Source organism: Argopecten irradians, chromosome 2 (genome assembly GCF_041381155.1).
Source record: "Argopecten irradians isolate NY chromosome 2, Ai_NY, whole genome shotgun sequence".
In the NCBI taxonomy this organism is placed as follows: Eukaryota; Metazoa; Mollusca; class Bivalvia; order Pectinida; family Pectinidae; genus Argopecten; species Argopecten irradians.
Window position 1 is genome coordinate 18,558,824 of NC_091135.1, and position 27,605 is coordinate 18,586,428.

Below are 27,605 nucleotides of genomic sequence, written 5' to 3' on the forward strand. Positions count from 1 at the left end.
TTCAAACTCGCTCGTGTCCGCCATTACACATTGTGGTCGAACTTCTTGTATGCCGAACCCTGTCCCTTGCTCGTAGAGTAATGCAACTTTTGTCTAGAACTGCTTAAATCGCTCTGACAGTAGTGTGTTAACCTTATAAGGTGAATTGTCTTGCCTAAAAATCATTTTATCACCTTCTCAGTGGTTATGTAGTTTATTTGTTTAACGTGCCTGACTTTGGCTCGGGTATGGGTACAGCGTCCATATTGTACCTGCTTAATCGTATTGATCAACGATTTGATATTTCAACGATATTAATTAAAATACTAAACTTTGACGTGGAATTTGTAAATATTTTATGTTATATGTTTCATAAGAAATGTAGAACAGTACATTTATGCCATATTTTGCTTCTTTGTTATGTAAAAGAATTAGCGTGAGTGAATTGTCCCTTTAACGTTTATTTATGGTAACATTGTGTATTAGACATGAACATTTAACAAACATATCTAAATTAGAAAAGTGAAGTTCGACGGTTTTCAAACACCAGTACCTATTCTAGAGATATAACTACGGCTATACACAGTGTGTTATGTGTTGAACTATCCCGGATCTAAAAATTAAATGCATGACTTCTGCTGGACTAAAGGTATTGAGACCTGGAAATACCCGTTCCTTAAAAAAGTAACATTTTGAGCATACCGATCAACAACTACACTCGATGGTACGTAATTACTAATAACTCTTTTCAAGTTTTAGTGATTTCAAAGCCATTAGTCGTAATGATGACTCTACGTAATAATTCACATGTATTTGTTTGTTTTTTTATTTTTGTAAAAAGGATAGTATCAGAGTATTTATTTTAATTACTGTCATTTTAGGTTCGACGATACCTTGCCATATTTCCTTCTATTTTGTTTATACCTTATTTATATTCATATGATTAATACAAAGTTAATATGCAGTGACTAATTGGTAAAATGTCATTATGAAATGAAGTAATAATTTCATTTGTTTATGAACGATTTGATAAAAAATTTTTAATTAGTTTTCAGTTTAAGAAATATGTGACCTAGATTTGACTTTCAATGAAATTTAGAATTCAGTAAATCAGAAAATAAAGGTAATTACTGTATGGTGTAACGATGCAACATAATACCTAATTAGCATTACTTGTGTTTAATCAGACGATGTTTATTATAACAATTTGTGCTCTGAAATAGAAACGAAAGTTAAAACGAAAGATAAAAATAGAACCAACATAATCACATTATAGGGTTTTAAATAGATCTCACGTCAGTTCTAAACATAATAAAATCTTGGTCTATAAATTGATATACCAAGGAATTACAACTATAGTCAAAATGGAATGGTCAAATTTAAAATCATTTGAATGAATAATTCTCTATCCAAATAATATATAAGATGTCATGTCACCTAACTTTATTACCTCAGTATTAGATAACAGATGGCTTTTATTTGACCCACATACATTTTGTATGTGTATACCGGAAATGAGTTATAGTAGTCGTAAACACCCGATTTATTGTACAAGAAAATGACATAATAAATACTAAATACTTCTTAATTATTAACAAGTTCATTAATCAAGACATGTTTTGTTTTTGTAGAACAAACAGACAGAGAGTTGAGAGAGAGAGATTAATCTCAAACCTGATTGGAAAGAATATCAGTTGAATTATATTTAGAATAAATCTTTATCAAGTTTCATATGCAATGTAAATCTTTATAATTATTTCGAATTCCTATATTCAATATTATTCAATATTATGTACATGTATCTAAAAATACATAGGCAAAATATTGATAAATGTGCACAATTAGATTGAAATAAATGCACTTGGTCTCAATATGTTGTTACGCGTAGTTTATATATATATATAGCTTTGGTTAAATAATTGCATCAAATAATATTGTTATTTTACAAAACAAAACTGGACCAGAGAAGTGGTGTTTTCTTTTTACTTTTACAAATAAGACAAAACGATGATGTTTTTTTTCGGGTTATTTAAACTAATGATTAGATTATAAATAGGTTGTACATATTATTATCAGCCATCATTATACATGTATCTTGACTTTAGTCTGAGTTGAAATATTATTATAAATATGGTCATCTGACATGAAATGTATAGTCAAGATATTATTCATTCAATGTTGATCCAAAATGAAATTACATTATATCAGATATTTCATTCGGTGGTATAAATCTACTTTTTAGAAGATCTACCTCAATGCTGTGAAGCTCTGTTTGCGAGTGAAATAATCAAACCAAACACTTACATGGCGGAAATTGGCATACTTAAAGTTGCCTTTGTGATTTTTGATTTCATTAAGATATGTTTTTTATATTCCAGAATACTTATTAGAAAATACATGATGTGGACCGCAAAGATGAGCGGCCAAATTAAGCCTTACATATATGAACACGTAATAATAAAAATATGAGTACGAATTGACAAGGTGAACAAGAATAAATTTTTACAAAGGATGGGAAAAAGAAGAGATATTCATTTTAGGTTGTGCTGCACGTGCAGATATGTGGTATAAATCATTTTATTAGTATTTCTTCTCCAGAAATAAAGGATATCTTGTGTGCCATGACATGGTATCACTGTGTATTTCAACAAAAAATAATAATACAATTGAAATAAAGGAAATACATCCTTTTACTATTTTAATTAACTTGCTGATCTAAATATATGGCTTGAATTAATATACGACGCCACATCACATTACTTAGCGCATATGCTACTGAATATTGTTTTTACTCTTTTTTTTCTGTTTCAGATCACAACTTTTTACAGACAGGATAATAACTATATAGCGGGTTGAAACTCATTTGTGTTAGAAATGTTGAAGGCTAGATAAACTCTGTTGGCCGTTAAAATGGAGATATCTTCACTTGTGTTTTTGTTGCTCGTTTCTTTTCAAGGAAATTTAATCTGGTCTCTGACAGACCGTAACTTTTTCTATCGGTCTACAGCTGCTAATGGGACTAGTATTCTTTGCTTGTCCTGTCCACCAGGGACGTTTGTCGCTGAAGCCTGTACAATCCCTAAAACAACAGGACGATGTCAAGTATGTCCACAAGGCCATTTCCAGCCCACGAACACAGACGCTACGTCCTGCCGACCTTGCGTAACCGAATGCATTGATTCAAACACAAATGCAACTTCTAATTCTACAAAGGCCGAATGTTTTTTGACACAAAATATCTGCCTGTGCCAAAACAATAGTTGCAAACTGAACAGTAAATGTCCTCCGGGAACAGAACCTGTCGTTGAAGGTATTGTACACTATTGCTTATCTGATAATCAGTCGTGCATTAACGCAATAAAGACTGAGTTACTTTATCCAAAACATTTTTTTTCAAATGTCGGTAATTGTATAGCAGCTCAATAGCCTTTGATACATTTATAATGAAATGTATGTAAGCTGGTAAAATAGTTTTCTTAAACAACACTCTATTTTCTGGTTTAAATTTTATAGGAAATGATCACAATATGACTTTATATAAAAACAAATAAAGAAAATATTTATAGAATTCAAATGGCAGTAAAAATTCTACAGGATATTATATATTCATTATGTCAATTAGTTTTACAATTCTCAATAGGTCGTACACTTTCGTTATCAAAACATGAATATTACAAATGAAAAAGGAATTTGTACAATACAAAGGGTCTAAACGTCTTCTTGAATTGTTGATTTCAATTTGTTTATTTTTATTGATAATTTCATACAATTTCACATACAGTGTTAGGGTTAGGGTTATCAGTACTTCAAATGCTACAAGTTATCTGCGCTTGTGCGTAGGGTAGGTACTAAGTACTGATTGATACGTCATGTGTTTGTGAGCGTAACGTTATGTGTTGTAGCGCAAAATACGTCACTTTTGCACACAAAGGGGATGACGTAGCAATCATTAGTACATCACGTGGCAAATACTCGATTCTGATTGGCTACACACATGGCTACTATTTGCAATAGTGCCCGGGCAACTATTGAAGTGGCGCGAAATTGAACGTGATTGTATTGTGACGTCACCATTACATGACGTCAGTTGAGCGTTCGCCCCTGTGAGGAAGGCTCTGGGTTCTGTCCCCTGGCCGAGACACACCAAGATCTATAAATGTGGTAGTTTCTGCTCTTGCTTAGCGCTCAGCATACAGGGAGTGGGACGACAGGTTCGCCCGATGTCAGTATAATGTGACCGGGTGGGGTGTGTTGCTTGGTGTCTTCGGCGGCATGTTTCAGTGATATAGCACTATAAAAAGGGCAACAGTTCCACTATACAAGAAGACACAACATGAATACACCGCAGTCTCCCAACACATGCACCCAGCACAACATACACGCAACACACCGCATGGGAGGCCGTCCTTACATGATCATAGCTGTTAGTAGGACGTTAATTAATCAAACAAACAAACAAAAAAGATCTACTTTAAAATCTTCGTGAAGCTGAATCCCATTTTATAGAATCACAGATTTCTGCGACAATTCATATGTTGTACTTTTGATGTGAAAACGTGGTGTGGAAATGAAAATAGCGTTGCGAGGCCTGACGTGCTTCTGTTACGAAGACAAGAAAACGGGTCTCATGTGAGGGTGATGGACTAAACCCATTATGGCCTGGTTGAGAGGGCAATATTGCCTCATAGTATTGTCGAGGCGAGGGCACTATTTCATCCCTCAACAATACTATGAGGCAATAGTGCCCTCTCAACCAGATTGTTTGTTTGTTTGTTTGAGTTTTACGGCCCATCGACAACTAAGGTCATTTAGGGCCAAACTACAAGTCATGCATTAATATCAGGATAAAAGTTCAGGGTAAGAAAAAGCAAGTAAGGACTAAAACACAGATTGTAAACGTTAATTTGATAAAAAAAGAAGGTTTGCATGGGATAAAATAAATTTGGCTAAAACACATGAGAAAACTCATGCACAATGTTGATGAAACGATGAAATGTTGAGTTGATACGATGTATGATGAGAAAACGTTCATATTTTGCTTAAAATACCGATCTCTTTGAGATAATTAAAAATACGATTATGTCTCACGGCATGAAACAAAGTGTACATGTCGGAGACATCGTAGTATTTATCTCGTATGTGTTTAAAATCAATACAATGCAATAAAATATGCTCCACTGTGAGAGGAGAATCACATGCATGGCATGTAGGAGGATCCTCCCCTCTCAATAGATAGGAATGTGTAAAATATGTGTGTCCAGTTCGGAGCCGAGAGAGTACAACTTCCTCTCTGCGGTCTCTCCGACTGGACAGTTTAGGATTAAGTGTAGGTTGAATTTTAAACAGTTTATTGTTTGTTTCGGTAGACCACCTTTGTTGCCAATGGTGTTTGATGGCTGACTGAATTGAAGGTTTCGTTGTCGGTGTATGGTAGTTTCAAATCTGTTTGTGCTAGGCGAAGAGCAGTCTTAGCTGCTTCATCAGCCTGTTCATTCCCCTTTATACCCACATGACTGGGAATCCAGAGATAAGTAATTTGAGTTTTAGAAGATAATCGAAATGTTCGGATTAAAAGATTTTGGATTAGAGTATTTCTAGGGCTTCTTGATTTCAAAGCCTGAAGAACCGAAAGAGAGTCTGAACAGATGATTGCCTTTTCAATGCGGTGTTCTTCGATATGGTCAAGCGCCAGACCGATAGCACATGCTTCCGCAGAGAAAATGGAGGCAATATCCGGGAGTCGGATAGAGGAGCAGTGATTAGATGTACAGCATGCTGCCGCAACATTATCACCATCTTTTGATCCGTCAGTGTAGATCTGAACATGGTCAGGGAAAGCCCTAATGCACTCCCGAAAGGAGGATTTGTGTTCTTCGGGTAATGCACTGGATTTTGCCCTCTCATGTAGAGATAAATTGATATCAGGTGTTTGAATGAGCCATGGTGGTACATCCGATACGGTGTACTCGTCAATGGTGTCGAAATTTATATTAAGTTCCAGCAAAAAATTTTGAAATTCTGATGCCAAATGTTGGTATGAGCTTTTGATTTTGTGTAAATATTTCTTGATGTTGTGGATTGAATACAAGGTTAAATGCGGGATTTTTGGGGTTGGATTTCAGTTGAGCAGCATACTGTAAGGATAATTTCTTTCGTCGATCGTCTAGAGATGGCTCATTAGCTTCCACATGGAGACTCTTCACAGGTGTTGTTCGAAAAGCTCCAAGTGCGAGACGCAGTCCCTGATTCTGTATAGGGTCAAGCATCTGTAGATAGGAGCTGCGAGCCGATCCATAGACAATAGAGCCGTAGTCAAGTTTTGATCTAATAAGTGCCCGATAGATACGTAGAAGCATTTCACGGTCTGCACCCCCAATCAGAATGGGAAAGAACTCGTAGAATGTTCAGCGCCTTCGAGCACTTATCCTTCAGATGTTTGATATGTGGAACAAAGGACAGTTTTGAATCAAATATTAGTCCAAGAAATTTAGTTTGTTCAACTACTGGAATTTTAATTCCATTGAGTGTGAGGTCAGGATCATTGTGTGGTTTTCGTTTTTGACAGAAGTGCATACAGACAGTTTTTGATCTTGAAAATCTAAAGCCATTTTCGTCAGCCCAATTTTGTAATTTGCCTAAACATTGTTGTAGTTGCCGTTCTATAGTGTGCATGTTTTTTGATCTGTAACAGATCAAGAAATCATCCACAAATAGAGACCCTTCCGTAGATTGGCCAAGACATTTGGTTATGCTGTTAATTTTTAGTCCAAAAAGTGTGACGGACAAGATACCACCCTGAGGGACGCCCATCTCCTGTGTTTCTGTTTCTGAATAAGTTGAACCCGTTCGAACTTTGAAATGCCCGTCAGATATAAAATTTGATATAAACTTTGGCAAAAACTTTGGCAAATTACCACGTATACCGATATCATGGAGATCGTTCATGATTCCATATTGCCAAGTTGTGTCGTATGCCTTTTCAAGGTCAAAGAATACGGCCACAAGATGTTCTTTCTTGGCAAATGCTTCTCGTATAAATGTTTCTAGTCTAACTAAGTGGTCTACCGTTCCCCTGCGGTTTCTAAAGCCGCTTTGCAAAGGACTTAAAATATTGTTTGATTCCAGGAACCAAACTAATCTGGTATTTATCATACGTTCTAGAGTTTTACAAATACAACTCGTCAATGAAATAGGACGATAGTTATTGGCATCAGTAGCATCTTTCCCGGGCTTCGGAAGGGGTATAATAGTAGATTCCTTCCAAGACTCAGGAATTTTGCCAGAAGAGTAAACTTGATTAAATATAGTTAAAAGACATTTTAGTGAAGAGTCTGGTAATTGTTTTAAAAACATATATGGAATTTCGTCTGGTCCAGCTGCAGAGTCCTTTGATTTCTCAAGGGACTCAAGCAATTCTGGTATCTCGAAAGGCCTATTGTAACTTTCACTATTGGAGGATTTAAAATTAAGACGTCTCTTTTCCTTTTCCTTTTTAAATTTTTGAAATTTTTTGGAATGATTTTTGATGGATGAATTTTTAGCAAAATTTTTGGCAAAGGCGTCAGCTATTTCGGATTTTGAAGAAAATATTTTATTGTTGTTAATGAGGTGGGAGGATGGTGTTGCTTTTCTTTTCCCACTGATTTTTCCAATCATTTCCCAAACTTTCTTTGAAGATGTATTGGAATTAATTTTTGAGACGTACTCTTTCCAAGTACTTTTCTTGTCGGATTTGATAGACCTTCGAGCTTTTGCTCTCCAAATTTTAAAATTGTTATAGTTTGAGACGGTTGGCGAAGCCAAGTACCGCCTCAGAGCGGAAATTCTACCAGATCTATTGATAAATGAATCATTTGAGAGACGAAACTTTGTAGGTTTTGGCACGGATTTTGGTATGGTTTTTGTAGCGATAGAAGTGAGCGCTTCTGTGAAAATTTTAATGGGGTCATCGAGGTTCAAAAATTTATCCTCAATGAGCTCCTCTGCGCACAAATTTTTAAATTGAACCCAGTCCGCCTTATGTAGATTCCAACGAGGAATAGGCTCCTCAAGTTTTGGTGACCCTATGTTTTTAAGTATAATTGGAAAGTGATCGCTCCCACAGAGATCACCGTTGACCATCCAATCATAATCCAGAAGAATTGATGGATGGCACAACGATAAATCAATGTGGGTAAGCGAGCCAGAGGCAGGGTGTAAATATGTTGGGGCATTGGTGTTATAAAGACATAAGCTGTTTTTATTAATAAAATCTTCGATACGTCTACCTCTATCGTCAGTGCCTGGGGAGCCCCAGAGGCTATTATGACCGTTAAAGTCACCCATGATAATATATGGCACTGGTAGTTGTGATACGATGTTACTCAGTTCATCACAACTAAATGGAGTATTTGGAGGTAAATATATAGAACAGACTGTTATTTTTCGGTGAAGAGTTGCGCTTATAGCAACAGCTTGTAAGGTGGTATTTAGCTGAATGTGTCTGTGAGGAACGTTTTTATGCACCGCCACCGCCACACCACCTGATGGGCGGCCACCTGTTGTTGGAGTTTTGGTGTATAGTGTAAATTGTCGGAGATTGATGGTGTCTTTCAGCATTATTTCTTGAAGGCAGAATATGGATGGGTTTTTTGTTTGTATAAGATGTTTTAATTCTTCTATGTTCGCTTTAAATCCGCGTATGTTCCATTGTATGATAGTGTTTGTCTCTATGTTGGTCCCTGAGGATAGTTTGTCGGACCGACAGGACTACTTGAAGTAGGTTGTTTGGTGGCGATAAATGTGTTGTCACCAAACTCGCTGTCGTCCGATAGAACATCATAGATGTTCCGTCCAAGGATAGGGTCATCTGATCCCTTACTGGGTTTGTTGTTTATTGCAGGGAGCCTCGCCAGCTTTACCTTGGTGGTTTTTGTCTGGCGTTGCTCCTGCGGTGGTGTATTTGCTGGTCGCTTGGCTTTCTCAGGGAGTTTTTTTTACGTCAATAGACGGTGAAGATGTAGCACGTCTATGACGAGCGGCGGTAACTTTTTTTCTAATGTTCGGTGTTTGGTGTTGTGTAAGTTCTGGAGACGCCGGTGGGATTGGCGTTTTAGCTCCAGGTGGTTTTTGTTGTGGTTTGTGTTGGGGCTTATATGGACCAGACTTGAACCTGTTCGGGTCCCCCATGATTATTTTGCAGGTCTTAGCATCAGCCATATCTGGGACATCATTGTCCCAGTTAGGCTTGTCAACCAAGGCCTGGACCGACGCATGTTTGACGGTGACACTGTCAACAGGCGTCTTTGCGCGGGTGATCTGAGCATAGGTTGCCACATTCAGGTCTGAACGCTCGACTATCCTCCTAGCCTCGGGGAAAGAGACACCTTGGGTATATTTGACCCGTAATATCTCCCTCTCCCGAGTCCAGGCGGGACAGGTGCGAGCAGACGCAGCATGGTCACCCCCGCAATTGACGCAGTGACGGTTGACAATGTCACATTCGTCTTTTTTATCGTGACCTTCACGGCCACAGTACTGACATACCATTTTCCGTCTACAATTGTTCTCATGATGGCCGTACCTCTGGCAGTTACGGCACCTCAATGGATTTGGAATGTAGACGGTAACAGCATAACGCTGGTAACCAACAGTTACGCTCTGCGGTAACGTTGGTGTTGCGAATGTCAATATGAAAGTGTGTGTTGGGACCAAGTTCCCACTCTTTCTGGTCATGATTCTCTTCACGTACGTGACCGGAATGCACTCCTCCTGGAAGTATGACAGTATGTCGGCCTCATTGTCATTGCGCAAGGCTGGGCACCTGATTACCCCCTTGCTGCAATTCAATGATGAGTGTGGTTTTACACACACAGTGAGGCCGGCAAAACTGGTGGTTCCAAGGAGGTTCTCCGCTTGTTGCTTGCGGAAAACCTCTATTAGGAGATCACCCGATCCCAAAGGCTTAACAGATTTGACATCGCCGGCAATGCCTTTGATGCCCTTTCGCAATATTAAGGGTGATAAACCTGCAGTGGTCTTGCCGCTCTGTGTAGAGGACATGACCAGAAACTGTGGGAATGTGATTGTTGTACCGCTTTTTGTTTGTTGATTTGTGGTTGATTCCTTTTGGGGAGATTTTGGATGTAGTTCATTTTGTTTGTTTTGGGAAGCCATCTTTAAGAGTTTATACTATTCGCTAGCTGTGCCCCCACCCACCTCGGAGCCCAACAGGGGGACACTCATGATGACATGGATATCCAGTGTCAAAGTGCCAGGGTTACACAGATAGTATACTCGGAAGGATATTTCGAACGAACATAATTCAAATCAAGCTTGCGACAGCACGCTCGTAAGATTGTACACCCACAAGCTCGATCAGAATCAAGACAATCCAAATTAAACTCACGATTGACCCTAAGCCACCGCCTTCTTGGAAATCTACGAACCAAGGGCTCGGCATGACCAGCCGATTGATAATACAGGGCCCATATTACCTCTCGTCTAACCGGAGTCTGAAGCCAAAGTAGTGTGTAGCAGTAAAAAAAGGAAGAAAAAAGAGCAAAACCTATTCAACCACCAGGACCTTCTTCCACCGGATACGAGATGCAACCCACGGCAAACAGGTTGGCTCAAATTGGAGCTACTGTGAAAGCCTTCAGCTACACTGATATCACGCGGACGCACATCACACCCCCCAAAAATGGTGTGCATCCGCAAGAGACCAGTGCACCCAGTCTCGGGACGTGGACCCAGCTTTCATGGAAACCAGATTGACCTCATAGTATTGTCGAGGCGTGGGCACTATTTCATCCCTCGACAATACTATGAGGCAATATTGCCCTCTCAACCAGGCCATAATAGATAATTATATACCCTAACTAGCACATAACTCTGTAACAAGTAAAGGCGCAATATGAGATACCTTTTATTACGTTACTTAAAAATTAGTTTTATTTTTTAAATGTGTTCGATAGTCAGCCATTTTATTCCGCCATTTAAAATTCTTAACATCATGCGATGTTACTTTATTAATATCATAAAAATAATGACAAGTACTCAAGATATTTGGTAGGTTTTACTGCATAAATTAAATTATATTCAGCAAAACATAGCGACTGAATAAAAGTTTAACTACGTAATAGCATTCTTATTTCAGCAACAAGGTCTCGGCATACCGTTTGTGTAGACTGTCCAGAGGGGAAATATTCCGATGTATATTCCAGAACAGAGATGTGCAAAAACAAGACAAACTGCGCTTTATATGAAGTTGCAGTTGTTGATGGAAATACGACTCGAGACAGAGTTTGTATACCTCGAAATGGAGTATACCACAGAAATTCCACTGAACCTTCCATACAAAATACTGAACCTTCCATACCATATAGCACCGTTAGTAGTGAAGATCCTACTGAATCGGAACACGACGGAAAACAGAGTAGTACGAACAAAACATTATATATTGTTATTGTTGTATTGTTATCTTTTGTGTTTTTCATCGCGATTGGAATATCTATCAAAGTATGCAACTACAAATACTACAAATATATTTATAGAAAGGCCAACAAACATGCTCGTTGCATACAAGAATCGGAGGAATATCAAATCCAAGAACATGATGTTCTTGGGAATTCATGTGGTATCGGAGATGACAGTGTTTCTCTTGCTTCTAGTGTTTCCCATATTAACGAAAGATCCCAGGTCTGTAACTACCAAAGGAGAAATTTGACTCTTTGTAATAAGATTTGTAATGATACCGAATCTGACAATTGTGACCAACAATTACTTCATAATAGCGTTCCAGCGAATAGCAAAGCTGGTTTCAGGTCTGAAGGTGTCAACAACGGTTATTCAAACAATTCAAGGTTTAAATATTCAGATAATTCAGATTTAGGATATCCAGATGACAGCTGTTTCGATAATTTATATAAACATGATCTGGGATCGCTATGTGGTGATATGCAAGAGAAAAACTGGTCTCCGTTTAAAGAATCCGAAGGTGTATCCTCATCGACTCTAGTTAAGCGAGATGAATGTCTTACAAGAGATACTAATATTCATAATGAAAAGACAACGAAGCTTCCATTTCAACACCTACCGATGAAGAAGACTATCTTGTCGACGGACTGGCAATGGTGTGGAAATATAACTAACGAAGGGTGTGTCATACAGCTTCCAAATTCTGACGTCATCACGACCTTCCCCCCAGGGGTACTTCCCTATGGTAACGACTCTGCATCCTGTCATAAAACTGTCCATGCAGACATTTCACGTCTGGCTGAGGAACTAAATCTACAGGAGGATGCCATCATCACAAGTCCTTCACCTGAGTATCACATGGACAAACATCTTGCCAGTTACGTTCAAATCAAGATTCCACATCGTATGCGAAAGCATTTTCAGAAAATCAAAGTTGAAAGTTACTGTAAACATCAAAGCGGCATAGTGGAATTAGCCGAAGTTACCAAGTTCAATGACCGATCGGAAGCTGACGAGAAGCTTGATATGTTTTGTGTTGTCAATTCTGAATTTGTCATTGTTTACACCAATCACTTCTCCGGTTTCGTGTGCACGACTTGTAGCAGATACATCGAATACGAACTTAGTGCAGGTATCTATGAGCGGAAAGGACTACTGGATAACCATATTGACACAGTGGACGTGATGTTGTACCTGAAGGGTCCCAAGGCAACTATAAAGGATTTTAAGGTATGGATAATGATTATCATATCGGTACTAGAATATGTCCGATTACCAACACAGTTCAGAATTAACATAGATAATTTAAAGAACTCTAGAGCTAAAATTCGATTATTCAATTAATTGATTATTCTTTTTTCCCCTCAAATTTTTTGCATCACAGTATTTAGCATTTCGCTGTAAATATTTAAGGATCTTTTTTGGTCCTGATTATTAACAAGTAAAAAGGCAATACTAGTACCTGCACTGTTTAGTCCGAATTTTAAAAGTGCTAATATATCTTTGACCTAAACCACAATTTGTGTAATACATAAATGTTTGTTATAAATGACCATTTTCTTTCATTTTAAAATAAAATGAACCTGACCTGCGTTTTGTATCAATGTGAATATTCCGAAATTCATTGGAAAAAATTTACTCACAGAGAGATAACTCATTGTATATTTCAATCCAGCTCAAAATTGCGTGTTCGTTTCAAAACAATTATAATAAATATCACCCGCAACATGCCAAAAGAAACAAAATGGTTAAGGTTTATTAATTTCACTTTGAACATTAAATGCATTGTTATTTATCAGACGATTATTGGAGATATGATTGAGAAGGAATTTTGCCTCCTTGAAACAAAGCCAGTAACATTACTAGAGAGAAACCAACAAAGCGAGGGAGGGCAGTTACAGTTCCGAATAGATCTCATCAGTAGATCCAGAAACAACTGGGCTCATCGTATAACTAACAACAACGATCCGATGGCGGACACATTGGTGGTAAGTTTAGCTTGGGTTGATTTTAATTGTAGAAAGGTTTAATTGAGTTGCTCAACATATAAATTGGGAATGTTGAATGCCCCATTAATACACTGTGTAATTTAGGTTTTCTTGAAAAAAGGCGGCCTTATTTACAAAATAACAAATTTATTATCAGTGTAAATATGTTTTTATATAACAGCTTGTGAACCCGGAGAATCTCATTCGGGAATGTGAAAAACACATCATCTGTAGCCCAGGTACCAAGTGGCATCTTCAGAGACGGGACAAAACTAACTCCAGTTGTGACTTCTATGTACAAATTGTCCACAAGGAGAAGCCGACATCTCCTCTGGACAAACTACATCACGTTACCACCAACATTCCAGCTAGTGTACATTTCTATATTACTGCTCCTCTTGTTGCCATGGGAACAGCCACCACAGTACGTATAGAAGTTATCCATCTACACAATACTTAATCATGTGAAATTAAGTTTACATTCAGGTTTGGATTATAATTTCGTTAATATGATGATAATTTTGCAACGTGTTGCAAAATGTAATCAGGTCTACGAATAAGAACTTGATGACTGATGTTCTTAACCGTGTGTAATTGTGAATATATAAAAGCATTTATTGAAATTCCAATCTCGCAAAAGTATCTTTATATATTTTCCACATTTATATTCCTTCCTTCCAACAGACTACCATACTCCCTGAGGCCATCACAGATGTAGTAATGACCCTAAAAGAACACCTCGATGCAGCACGTAGTGTAGAACTCGTCAAACGCATGGGCTGTCTGAAGCTGCTTCCCCCAGTGTCAACGAGGTAATAATAAAAAAGATTAACAAATGACATAGGAGCAGTGGAAGCTATTCGGTCAACAGAACTAATTACTCCTTATCGAAATACCATAGTAAGAGTTCAGAATAGCTCACTTTTTGACCACCGCCCCAATGTCCCGCGGGGTCAGACCATCCTCAATTAATTAAAATACATTATGATAATCATCCTTGTACCGTTTCCTTTCTGAATAGTATGGAGCTAGCGACTGTTTAATGGAGTAATAAGGTAATGATAACGAAGATAAAGATGTGCGAACATGATTAAGTTCGTACGATCCCGCAACATCACTAGTCACTGTTGAAGTGTTCGTAAGTGCGACTTTTGTTTTTATTTGCATAGATTTATGGTATTGGATTTCTCAGTTAGATATTTTATGACGGATAAATTTCATGAAGCAGTAAACGATTTTTGTCCAGAAAACCCGGTTCTGTTCTCCTTCTTTTCAAGACGTCTAAGCACACATCTTTTTATTTGTTCCTTAATCTATTTGAGTTTGGGATATTACATCTATGACACCACTTTGTTGTTTACAGGAGTGAAGACACAGATGATATCAGGTACGACTACTGGTACAACGCATTTACTGACTGTTATTTCCATCTAAAGGACCAATTCATTAACCGGGTTCTGGACGGTTTGAGGAAAATGAAGCTTGAACCATTAGCGCAACTTGTTAGTATCCATGCTCCTCAAAGAGTAGCATTTCTCGCTCCAAGACAACATCATACGGCCCAGGAAAGCGGACGGATTACACCCGAAATAACACATCCATCATCAGCCGACAGCAACAAGCAAGGTTAAACTGTTCACTGTCCCTGCTTACACGGCATATCATCTGGAGGACACTTCTTCGTCAACGATGTGGACAAATCTCGACAATCAAAGAAGCAAATTCAGAAACATCTTTTCACGAAAGCGACTATTGAATAAGTGAAACACTATTTGTAAATATATATGTATCATTGAACATCAACGGCTTGTGAGACGATTCATGTATGTGGGCACGTCAGCCGCATAGTCTGATAGGTAGCTTTTGTGCCTGTGCGGTTGAGGGTCATATCTGTTCTTGGAGCACAGCCTGCTCCTGAATGAGTGACCTCTCCATAGTGCCGTACTCGGCCTCTAGATCTGTAAGTTAGATTTGGTGGTCTGGGCGACACGGCATCTGCTCGGGTGCCGTTGGACATAATAGGAAGCATATTACTGGGACTGGTGGATGACTATGGGTATCTTGTCATAAGACAATGTTACAACATCAGGAACAGATAAGTGTGTTGAAGATGCCAGATGATTCCATGAAAGCTTACAAATAAGGGCTGTCGATGAAGGAGTAGCCAGACGATTTATGGACATGGACATTTCAGTCCGATAACTGTGTAGTCGTGTGTCATCCATGCGTGGCGTTAAACAATGTCACGTAGCCTGCAGCTCTTGGATGGACCACTGTATCGTTGTATCGACGTACACCGGCCTCGTGGAGCTACATTGTAAATATTGTGTGCTCGTGTAAATATCAATTGCATATTGATGTTGTTGAAAATAATTTGTAGTGTATGATAAATAGGAGTGCTTAATTTGATTTATCCAAAACAATTTAAACGTAGAGGAAAGCCAAAAGATGAAGATGAAGGACACTTTCAACTGATTGGTTTTCCTGTCAGTTTTGACTAGAACCATTCCACGTCATTACGTTTCATGGAAAGCATCTCCTTCAGGAATTTGTTTCGTGAATTGTCTTTTTTGAAATGTACTCATGTACTTTATCAAACGACACTTTCTTAATTTTGAATACAAGAACAAAGACATATTTTCAAAAAACATTGTTTATTCAAATGAAAATAAATGTAAATGTATGTTAACTTGCAGTTTTAAATATATCACAAAGAAAACATGAAGTTAATGGATTATAAATATGTGTACTGATTTTTGAGCTATACAACCCATCACATAATAATGATGTACAAAAGTCTTGGAACATATAGACCAGATATGTTTGTGGAGGAAACTGAGATATATAAACAAGTACACATTTTAATCCTTGCACAACAGCAAGGACGGTGTATCACATTGTTGTCAAAGAAGTATCAAAGACAAGATGTATAAGCATGTTTAAGTTGGAAAGTTGGGAAACGAAATTATGAAATAGCTGCATGGCAATTAATATATCAGATACAATAGTTTGGATTAGATATATAGAGTTTATCTTGAGCAGTTTAAATGGCTTGGGGATGGCAGATCATGTATATGAAAGCGTACATTTTTGAGGAGAGGCGTGACTATTTTGTGAGGTTTGTGGTATGTTAGTGTTAATCTTATAACAATAGCACAGCTTTATGGTGTTACCTCGCTGATTTGCATAGAGCCAAGGGAACCCTGCTGACCCCACTGATTGACATAAAGCAAGGTAATCCTGCTGACCCCAATGATTTACATAGAGCCAAGGTAATCCTGCTGACCCCAATAATTTACATAGAGCCAAGGTAATCCTGCTGACCCCAATGATTTACATAGAGCCAAGGTAATCCTGCTGACCCCAATGATTTACATAGAGCCAAGGTAATCCTGCTGACCCCAATGATTTACATAGAGCCAACGTAATCCTGCTGACCCCAATGATTTACATAGAGCCAAGGTAATCCTGCTGACCCCAATAATTTACATAAAGCCAATGTAACAAAACTTCCCTATTTTGCAATAAGGATGAATGAGAAATAAAATTGAAACAAAGTCAGGATTGATGGTAATAATTCAGAATTATTTGGTAGAAAAAAAAGTAAAACTGATGTAAAGGCACAAAAAATCAAATTGAAGCGAGTCGAGTTCCTATCAATGCAATACTTCATGCCTTAGATATAAGTGCTTGTCCCCCAGGTTCTGGATTATAACAAACGTAACATGGTATTTAAGTGAATATAACAGTAATGTTTCAATGGACAATAAATCAGTCTCAATTATTCATGACGTAATATCATTTTCACACCAATCAAATTTCCTACAATATACAAATAGTCAAGTGCTTTCCAAACAAACATTTAAATAAGACTAGTTTAGCACCAAATCAAAAACACAAACAGTTTATTTTATTACCTTCAGTATTACCATACATTATTACAAATAAGTTACAAATCACCTTTACGTTTTTACTTCAGTCATGTGCTACAGACTTTTGAACAATAGTCTAGATAAAAAATATATATATAAAAGTAACTTCAACATCATTCTCTGTTTAATATCAGCTTATTAATTTTGTCACGTTATTGTTATTTTGTATAAATTTATATTTGAATATTTTTGACACTGATGTGGAACCCCTCCAGTAACTAATGTCATTGTAAAATCACCAATGGTCATCACATGATTTGCAGGTTCAGAGGTAAATTAGTAGACATGAAGTCAAAAAGTTCAAAAACATGTTGTAAGTATCACTGAAAGTATGTCATTGCAATTAGTTTACAATTATTGCAGTTTTTGCAAGGAAAAAGACATCAAACATTTGTAACTGTTATTGTTTTAATGAAAAGGCTTATCCCTAAATTTCATGACAATCATTTAATAAATACGTTTATAAGTTATTGCTCAAATATGACACAAAATGATGATTTTAGGAAATTAAGGGGCCATAACTCCACAAATGATGTCCGATGAACTGATTGAACTTGATAGAAAGTTTAATTGCACAGAACAGAACTGCAGGGTGTCAGACAGACAGAGGAACATCTGAACAAACACCTGTTTTAATGAAAGCAAGAGATAAAACAAGAGGCCCATGGGCCTTAACGGTCACCTGAGTTAGAATATATAATGAAAACAAATAATAAAACAAATTAAAGACATAAAAACACTATATGCTCTATTGCTAGGCCTTGAAGTTGGTCAGTGATTTATAAATTTGACCTTTTTAGACTATGAAGAGTATTTGCTTCCATCAAACCTGTGAACTTAGAGGTATTTTTTGAAATTTTAATCAATTTGACCCTGTTTGGTCCTGCCCCTCTGGTCCCCCAGGGGGTCATCGAGGACGGATATGGATGTTAAAATGCTATATCTTAGGCTAATAATTCTAATCAAGTTTGACTAATTTCCTACGAAAATTGGGCAAATAATGTTCACAAATATGTTTTTTCCTATATAAACTAAAGTAAACTTGACCCCTCCCCAGGACCTTTTTTGGCCCCGCCCCTCTGCCCCCAGGGGGTCGGCCTGGACCAATATGGATATGATATTAAAATGCTATCTCAGGCTAATAATTCTAACCAAGTTTGACTCGTTTCCAATGAAAATTGAGCAAAAAATGCTCATAAATGTGTTTTCCCTATATAAACTATACCGTAGTAAACTTGACCCCCTCCCCAGGGGGAAATGTGAGACCCAAGGGTCATATAATTCACAATTTTTGTAAAGGACCTTAAGACCTTTCTATTTATGAAAAGTATTTGTTTCTACCATTTCCAGAATTTCAGAAGAAGATTTTTGAAGTTTTAGCCTATTTGACCCTTTTTTAGCCCCGCCCCTCTGCCCCCAGGGGGTCGGCCAGAACCATTGTGGATATGATATTAAAATGCTATCTCAGGCTAATAGGTCTAACCAAGTTTGACTCGTTTCCAATGAAAATTGAGCGAAAAATGCTCATAAATGTGTTTTCCCTATATAAACTATAGTAAACTTGACCCCCTCCCCAGGGAGACCCCAGGGTCATATAATTCACAATTTTTGTAAAGGACCTTAAGATCTTTCTATTTATGAAAAAATATTTGATTCTACCATTTCCAGAATTTCAGAAGAAGATTTTTGAAGTTTTAGCCATTTGACCCCTTTTGACCCCGCCCCTAAGGACCCTGGGGGTCAGTCATAGAAAATTTGTTAATAGGATTAAATGGCCATCTCATACTGATAATTCTGACAATATTGGGCTCATTTCCTATTACAAATGACCAAATAATGCGCAAAAATGTGTTTTCTCAATATAAAGTATAGTAAACTTAACCCCCTCCCCAGGGGGAAACTAGAGACCCCAGGGTCATATAATTCACAAATTTTGTAAAGGACCTTAAGACCTTTCTATCTATGAAGAGTATTTGATTCTACCACATCTGTGAGTAGAAAAGAAGATTTTTGAAATTTTACTCAATTTTACCCCTTTTGGCCCCTCCCACAGCCCCCTGGGGGGTGGGGACCATATAATTCACAATTTTGATTGGCCTTATGCCTTAGAAGGTTTGTGCAAAATTTCATTGAAATTGCTTCAGCAGTTTTGGAGAAGAAGTCGAAAATGTAAATTGTTTACGGACATACGACGGACGACGCACGATGCACGACGACGGACAAAAGGCGATTAGAATAGGTCACTTTGAGACTTCGTCTCAGGTGACCTAAAAATGTTTGAAATGACAATAGAAACTGAAATGGCTCCAACACATAAATGTAACAGAGAACATAAAAATGGAACATTTGTGTTTTATCACAATGGATACTGATTATTTTATAATTACCCCATATACTATAATTGGTAAAATCACATGGATAAGATCCAGTCAGATGAGAGTCAGTGGCAAGGAGTAAGTATCTCAATCTACATCATGTATGATCTCATCTAACAGCCATTTACATATAAATAACCCTCTAAAAATCATTATTACAAAGACTTCCGACACCTTCCTCTGACAAAGTTCAGTTTTAGGAAAAGTTCTTTTTGATATCTGGTCAATATATATGATAAGGAAATTAATTACGAAGAGTGTCCAAATGGTAACAAAAAACATCTCAGACTTCTTTTGAAGGCAGAGAAAAAGTTCAGGCTTATCTACCGACATTGGTCAAGGATTTAGTGGTCTTCTCAGTAGTGGCTGCCTCTGTAGAGGTCAGTTCTGTTGTAATCAGTGGATGTGGTTTGGGCGTGCTGATGACCGGTGCAGTATCATTTCCACAACTGACCGACTGGTATGTGGTCAGTGAAGTCATTTCTGTGTGTCCTAGATAACTGTAGCTAACAGTGAAACTAAACAAGAAAAATACATAATCACATTACTGTATATTCAATTTCTCCTTTGTAAAATTTGAGGCAATCATAAAGACTTTCTAGGACCAATAATATCAAATTTAAGAGAAATTAACATGATTTGCAAAACTATGTCTAAAAGTTATTTTTACATTTTACCAACTATAATAAAATTTGTGTGGGTAATTGTCATATCAAAATAAGCCTTGATTAGTGTAGATAATGGTGTCAGTGGTATCTCCCCATCATATCTTAACATCATATTATATCCAGGATATTAAATTTAATACTGCACAGGGAAACAATAGCAGCTATAATAACTTGTAGGTCTGTGAGAAAATTACAATTCAATGAAACCATAATAATTAAATACGTATTTGTACAACTGTGAAAGTCATAGCTGGGTAGACATGTACAGCAGTTTATATCACAATACTTACTCAAATACCATCACAAATTCATGAAACCAGGCATTCGAGTCATTGCACAGAATCCTGCATGCAGAAATTATAAACAAGTAAAATAAAATATCTGCAGTATATTCTTTGAGGTCATTGAAGTAGTTTTAGAAAATTGTGCATTTGTTAAAATGAAAATCCTGTCAATTTCAGCCTTTCATGTAAATTATTAGCCCAAGAATAACATGATCATCTCTGTATAAATATATTTCTGTCTAATTATCGGTATTATTTTAATTTTCTTATCAATGATCATGATAGCACATGAACTAAGACATGCATGCCTGTAGAGCTAATACTCATGACAAGCACTTTTAAAATTATCTTAGTGAAATGAAAATGTTGGTAAACTTACGCCATATATCCAAATTCGTTCAATTCATTAAACTTGAGTTTAGCGTTTACAGATGAGGAAACTGTATCTCGTATAGGAACTGTTGTTGTGTTTTTGTTGTAAGATGTAGTGATGACTTTGGTTCTGAAGAGCACAGACATCTCTACACTATTAACTTTCACAGGAAAGTAATTCTGATTTGTGATGTTTATAGGATTCTGAAAAATAAAATTTTAATTTGCTTCTTTAAAGATGCTCCACCGCTGACAAATGGTATTTTTTCACTTTCAAAAACAGGAGCTGACGATTTAATATTTTTCTTCAGTTACGAAAGTTACTTACCTTACACCATTACCACCATTGAAAAGTTTGAGCTTATAATTTTACTTCAAGTTAAAAATAATAATCACTGGTATCATAATCGCTTAATCGCATCCCGAAAAAAATCTGTAGCACTTTATATCCTATATGGAATGAAGTATTGATTGGGCATGCACCAAAGGCGAAATGAATTATTTTTTGTGTTAATTAGGCACATATATACACGATTAAACACCAATTATTGTTCAAATAATTAATATCATTTATGTTCTGTCCGCGGTGGAGCATCTTTAATATTGTATATTCAGAACAAATGGTAATAATCATTCAAATGTCTTTTCTAATAGTTTAATGTTTCTTAGGTCTTCAAACAACATATCTTATAATTTCATAATGAAGGAATAACAAGAGGCCCAGAGGGCCTGTATCGCTCACCTGGTTTTTTGTTAGTAATTATCACAAGACTCTGACAATTAGAAAAATAAGCAAATTGACTCCCAAAGTTTAATTTTGAATCACAACCATACAATGATGCTATTGATACCATACAAATATGCTATCCAATACATAGGTTCAGAGACAAAGTAATTTATATGAAAATAGTAGCCTAATTGACCTTTTGACCTCGCATCTATTGCCGTCTAAGGCCCCGGGGGTCAGCCCTATCATTTGTACAATTTCAAATCCCAGCCCTATAAGGATGCTACCATTGCATTATAAGTGCTCTTCCATTCTTAGTTGCAGAGAAGAAGTCGTTTATATGGAAATAGCTAAATTGACCCCTTTTGACCCCACCCTTCAGGCCCCCGGGGGGTCAGCCCCATCATTTGCAAAATTTTGAATCCAAACCCTATAAGGATGTAACCATTGCATTATGAGCGTAATCCCATGTTAAGTTGCAGAGAAAAAGTCATTTATATGGAAATTGACCACTTTTGACCCCGCCCCTCAGGCCCCCGGGGGGTTAGCCCTATCATTTGCACAATTTTGAATCCCCACACTATAAGGATACTACCATTGTATTATGGGTGCTATACCGTGCTTAGTTTCAGAGAAGAAGTCGTTTATATGGAAAGAGCCAAATTGGCCACTTTCGACCCCGCCCCTCAGGCCCCCTGGGGGTCAGCCCCATCATTTGCACAATTTTGAATCCCCACCCTATAAAGATGCTACCATTGCATTATGGGTGCTATACCATGCTTAGTTTCAGAGAAGAAGTCGTTTATATGGAAATAGCCAAATTGGCCCCTTTTGACCCCGCCCCTCAGGCCCCCTGGGGGTCAGCCCCATCATTTGTACAATTTTGAATCCCCATCCTATAAGGATGCTATCATTGCATTATGGGTGCTATCCCATGCTTGGTTTCAGAGAAGAAGTCGTTTATATGGAAATAGCCAAATTGAACCCTTTTGACCCCGCCCCTCAGGCCCCCCGGGGTGTCAGCCACATCATTTGTACAATTTTGAATCCCCAACCTATAAAGATACTACCATTGCATTATGAGTGCTATCTCATGCTTAGTTTCAGAGAAGAAGTCGTTTATATGGAAATAGCCAAATTGACCCCATTTGACACCGCCCCTCAGGGCCCCCGGGGGGTCAGCCCCATCATTTGTACAATTTTGAATCCCCACCCTATAAGGATGCTACCATTGCATTATGGGTGCTATCCAATGCTTGGTTTCAGAGAAGAAGTCGTTTATATGGAAATAGCCAAATTGACCCCATTTGACCCCGCCCCTCAGGCCCCCGGGGGGTCAGCCCCATCATTTGTACAATTTTGAATCCCCACCCTATAAGGATGCTACCATTGCATTATGGGTGCTATCCCATGCTTGGTTTCAGAGAAGAAGTCGTTTATATGGAAATAGCCAAATTGACCCCTTTTGGCCCCGCCTCTCAGGCCCCTGGGGGGTCAGCCCCATCATTTGTACAATTTTCAGTTAGTAGCCCATAAGGATGCTACCAGTCAAATTTTGTTGAAATCCGACCAGCGGTTATGGAGAAGAAGTCGATTGTTGACGGACGGACGGACGGACGGACGACGGACGACGGACGACGGACGCCACGGTATGGCATAAGCTCACCTTGGTCCTTCGGACCAGGTGAGCTAAAAACGACAAAAATATGTAAGTCTTTGTTCATTCTTATTATCATAACCTATTAAGGCATTTTTGTATTTATAATGACTTTATTCTGCATAGTTTCATATCCTAATTCATAATGAGCTTGACTCCAGTCAATGTAACAATCTGTATTAATGAACCAATTAGGTCTTTATATATATATGTTTATTTTGTTATCATATTTGTTTTAACAGCAGGTTAACTGATTGGTAAGAAATCATTGCTAAAGACAGAAACGACATTAACTCTACTCTCTAAGGGAAAATGAAAGTAGAATTCCCACTCCCTGTTTTGATACTGATCATTGATGTTGATGCATCCAGTGATTTTCTTACTTCTTACTATTAAATATGTATATTTTAGAAAATTCTTCTTTATTTGGGAAAATATTTACATAAAATTTGGAAAATATAGCAAAAATTCTCTAGAGGAAGGGACCTTTATTCAGTCCCAAATGTATCTTAAAAAAATCACTGGCATCATAATCGCTTAATCGATATTGGTTGTCTTTTCGATTAGACAGCGATTGTAATCGATCATCAGGACAGCACTATTGGGAGTATGAATGCCAACTGGACATTGGCATTTTCAACATGATGCCCTAGCATGCTTTAATAAATTTGCTGTTGTCCAGTTGACATTCATACTCTAATATTTGCTAATTGATTGCAAATTAATATGGAAATTTACATTTGATGGCAATTTTATAACATGAGGCCCAAGGGCCTAAACGGTCATCTGACTACCTTGGCAATAATCAATAATTGGTAGTCATCTTCGATTTGGGATCAACCAGAGATGTAACAAGACTTTGTTGAGACCATGTCAGGATCATTTCATGCAAGTTTCAGCCAAATTGCACCGGTAGAACTTGAGAAGAAGTTCAAAATGTGTTTTCATGATGGCGGCTGTGCTGGCCCTCTTGGATTTCGAAACGACCCGAAAAATAACAAAACTTTGTCGGGACCATGTCATGATCATTTCATGCAAGTTTCAGCTAAATTGCACCGGTAGAACTTGAGAAGAAGTTCAAAATGTGTTTTCATGATGGCGGCTGTGCTGGCCCTCTTGGATTTCGAAACGACCCGAAAAATAACAAAACTTTGTCGGGACCATGTCATGATCATTTCATGCAAGTTTCAGCTAAATCCCACTGGTAGATCTTGAGAAGAAGTTAAAAATGTGGGTTTGCAGTAAAAATGAAAATATTATATTATGGTAACACTTATATACATATTTATCAATAACATACAATCTTGATATTTTGTTATGTTACATAAACTTACTGTTATTATAAAGTGGACATTTTGAACTGAAATAGACAGGTTCTGAGGATACAGGAATGGTTTGTTGCTTTCAAGTGTCACATTTCTGGGGAACATGAAAAACAGCAGGAGTCCCGCAGCTGTGAGACATAGGAACACAGCCAGACATACATACAGGTACCTGTAATTAAAATACATACATATACAAAGAAATACAATGTAGTAGATCAGTCAAACCAGATCTGTTGATAGCAATATCATATATATTAATTGCCTTTTGATTTTAATTTACATTATACAATGAGGCAATAAATATATTTTAAAGTCATACTTCTAATTATAACTTGATTTGTTAGTCTGTTTTAATTTGATTAAATTACATATATCTTGATATACTCACGTCCTCCTCGGTTTTAATCTTTTGTCTTTTAGCGGTATCAATGCCACCAGTTGGCCCTCTTGTTCTACAGCAATATAAAACCAACCAAATATAACAACATACACATGCTCAGGTCAAATTGACCCCATATATAAAACATCTCTCAATCAGAATGTCCATGTCCAGTTTGTATCCTTTTGGGCCAGTAAACATATGCTTTTAAAATAAAGGAAGATTTTTTAATTCTATGATTTTCAAAATTTTTGATGTCCTCAAGTCCATTCTTTACCCTTAATTTTCAATACATTTTGCATTCAGTGTAAATTGTCATTCTAAAGTCAATTTTAAAGCATCTTGCTACATTATTGGAGGAAAATTATGTATGAATTAACACTTTCTGGATAGAAAACATATGGTAAAACTTTATATATATATATTGTCTATTGTCTATATTGGTACTAGCAAATAGTGGACATAACAATAGGATGAATATGTATATTTTAACAGGGTTTGTGCTGGGATTTCTCTAATGGGATTATTTTCAGATACAATGGGGTCCATCATTTGAATAGACTTTGAGAAAAAAAGTGAGGCCCTTTTCATTTTTAATAGAGTAAAAAGGATAGGGGTGGCATACTTTATTACCCTAACAGGAAATTTCTTGTAGTTGTAACATCACTATATTAAAGCATCAATCTTGATGAAAACAAGTACAGGGCATCCAGTTGACCCTTGACTTTTGCAGATTCAGAAGTCAATGGATATCACAATTTCTCAGAAATCTGAAGAGTCAAAGCATATGACAAATAGACACATATTTCAAACTTAAGAGTCAAATCTGATTTTGGGAGTCAAAAACATACTCTCAATGGTCTTCTGGATGCCCTGAAGCATTATAAATGTATATTGTACATGTCAATGAATACAAATGTGCATTTACCTCTACTAGATGGAGCCAAATGTTTGTATTGTGACATCATAGTTATCTTGAGGTAATATTTAGGAATACAGTTCAATCAATGACATCTGAACGAGTTAGTTGTTTGTTACTCTGCTCTCGTACATGATTTCTACAGGGGATATTGTGTCATGATCCTGTGTTAGCTGTAAGAGAGTATGTGTATATCTCTCTATGTGTACCTGTCGTGAACATTATGTCATTGTATCGGGCTCCTGTGTTGTGTTCCATCATTTTATTGGTCAATTGTGCATGTACAATGTATTAATATTGTTATTGTCGGATATAGAGGGGTATTAGTTCTTTCCATTTCAGGACAGTGTACTGAATTAAAGATTAAGTTCCTGTGCCAGATAGGTTTTAGAGGTGTGTAGTGGTAGTCAGGGCGGTGCATATTTGTGGTTAGTACGATAGAGTTTTAGATGGGGTATGATGGGTTTGGCAGGTATCATTTTGTAAATGTATATGTTTAACTGTCATTATTGTTGGGTCCAATATATATTGTCTAGTAAAACCTTTCAATTTGTTTCTGTAAATGAATAATGTTACATGTCGCATGTCTCTGCCTAGAATTTCCCTTCTATGACAAAAAAACAAGCATAAAACGGTTAACCCCATGGAACCAGCTGGGTTGACACACACACAGGCACACGTAGGGTGTCGGGTGTAGTTTGTCTGTGCCCTTTTACACATTTCGGGAAAACATTTTAATTGTAAATGTTTATGATATTTTGATACAAGGTCGTAGACGATCATCTATGCAAATCTATAGATATAACCTGCTTACTATCTAGATTTTTCAATAGTTATTCTACGCATTTTAATATGAAGAGGTTGCGCGAACTTGTATGACACGCCCAAATCACGTTTGTATGACACGCCCAAATCACGTTAGGCCTTGCACTTGTATCGGTATCATTCATGATCACTAGTACTTCTGCACTGTTTTTCTACTGTTATTTACCTTTCGGTATGCTTCCATTGCCTCTGCATGTTGGACAGGGCACACTTCCCCGTAATAACTCGGTGTAAGTGTTTGTGTCTATATCTCTACCATCAGAAACTCGAGATGAATTGAGAATTAATTCATTGGTCGATCGAATGTTGTCGTTTTCACGAGGCGGAGGCACGTGATGTCCGTTTGTCACGGCGCCTGGTCTGTAGGAATCTCCTGAGTACTCTCCTGAGTCGTCTGTATCGTTAACAAGTTTGTCATGATCACTATCGTTAGATCTGTCTATTCTCATCATTGTAAAACCGTAATACAAACGTACAAATATCAATGGAAATAGAAGTTTCCCGTCTCCGCTACGGCGTATCCTCCATATTGTAAATAGAGCATTAAAAATATTGCTGATTGTACCACAAAAGCGGAACAATATATAAAATAGATTGTCATATTTGCCTATTTATTTGTGATTTATTGACTTGAAATAAAAATAAAACATATTTCATGGTTATTTAAATAAAATATTAATATATATTGGTAAATTTTAATTAATGATTATTTTTTTAT

At 37.2% G+C, this 27,605-nt stretch overlaps 2 protein-coding genes across 2 annotated transcripts; one reads left to right on the top strand and one right to left on the bottom strand.

Moving 5' to 3' along the window:
• The first annotated feature begins 520 nt into the window (after positions 1–520).
• LOC138314702 (uncharacterized) lies at positions 521–16,109 on the top strand. Its single transcript, XM_069255182.1, has 7 exons — positions 521–703; positions 2,791–3,289; positions 11,117–12,666; positions 13,236–13,424; positions 13,606–13,848; positions 14,109–14,236; positions 14,788–16,109. Exons 2-7 carry the CDS (start codon positions 2,890–2,892, stop codon positions 15,053–15,055), a joined length of 2,778 nt encoding a protein of 925 aa, XP_069111283.1. The 5' UTR covers positions 521–703; positions 2,791–2,889; the 3' UTR covers positions 15,056–16,109.
• On the bottom strand, positions 16,062–27,441 carry LOC138314703 (transmembrane protein 106B-like). The gene is made up of 6 exons (XM_069255183.1): positions 27,054–27,441; positions 25,153–25,216; positions 24,774–24,933; positions 21,063–21,259; positions 20,690–20,743; positions 16,062–20,249 (listed from the first exon to the last, which is right to left on the bottom strand). The coding sequence occupies exons 1-6, from the start codon at positions 27,337–27,339 to the stop codon at positions 20,051–20,053; spliced, it is 960 nt and encodes a 319-aa protein (XP_069111284.1). The 5' UTR covers positions 27,340–27,441; the 3' UTR covers positions 16,062–20,050.
• Positions 27,442–27,605: the final 164 nt, after the last annotated feature.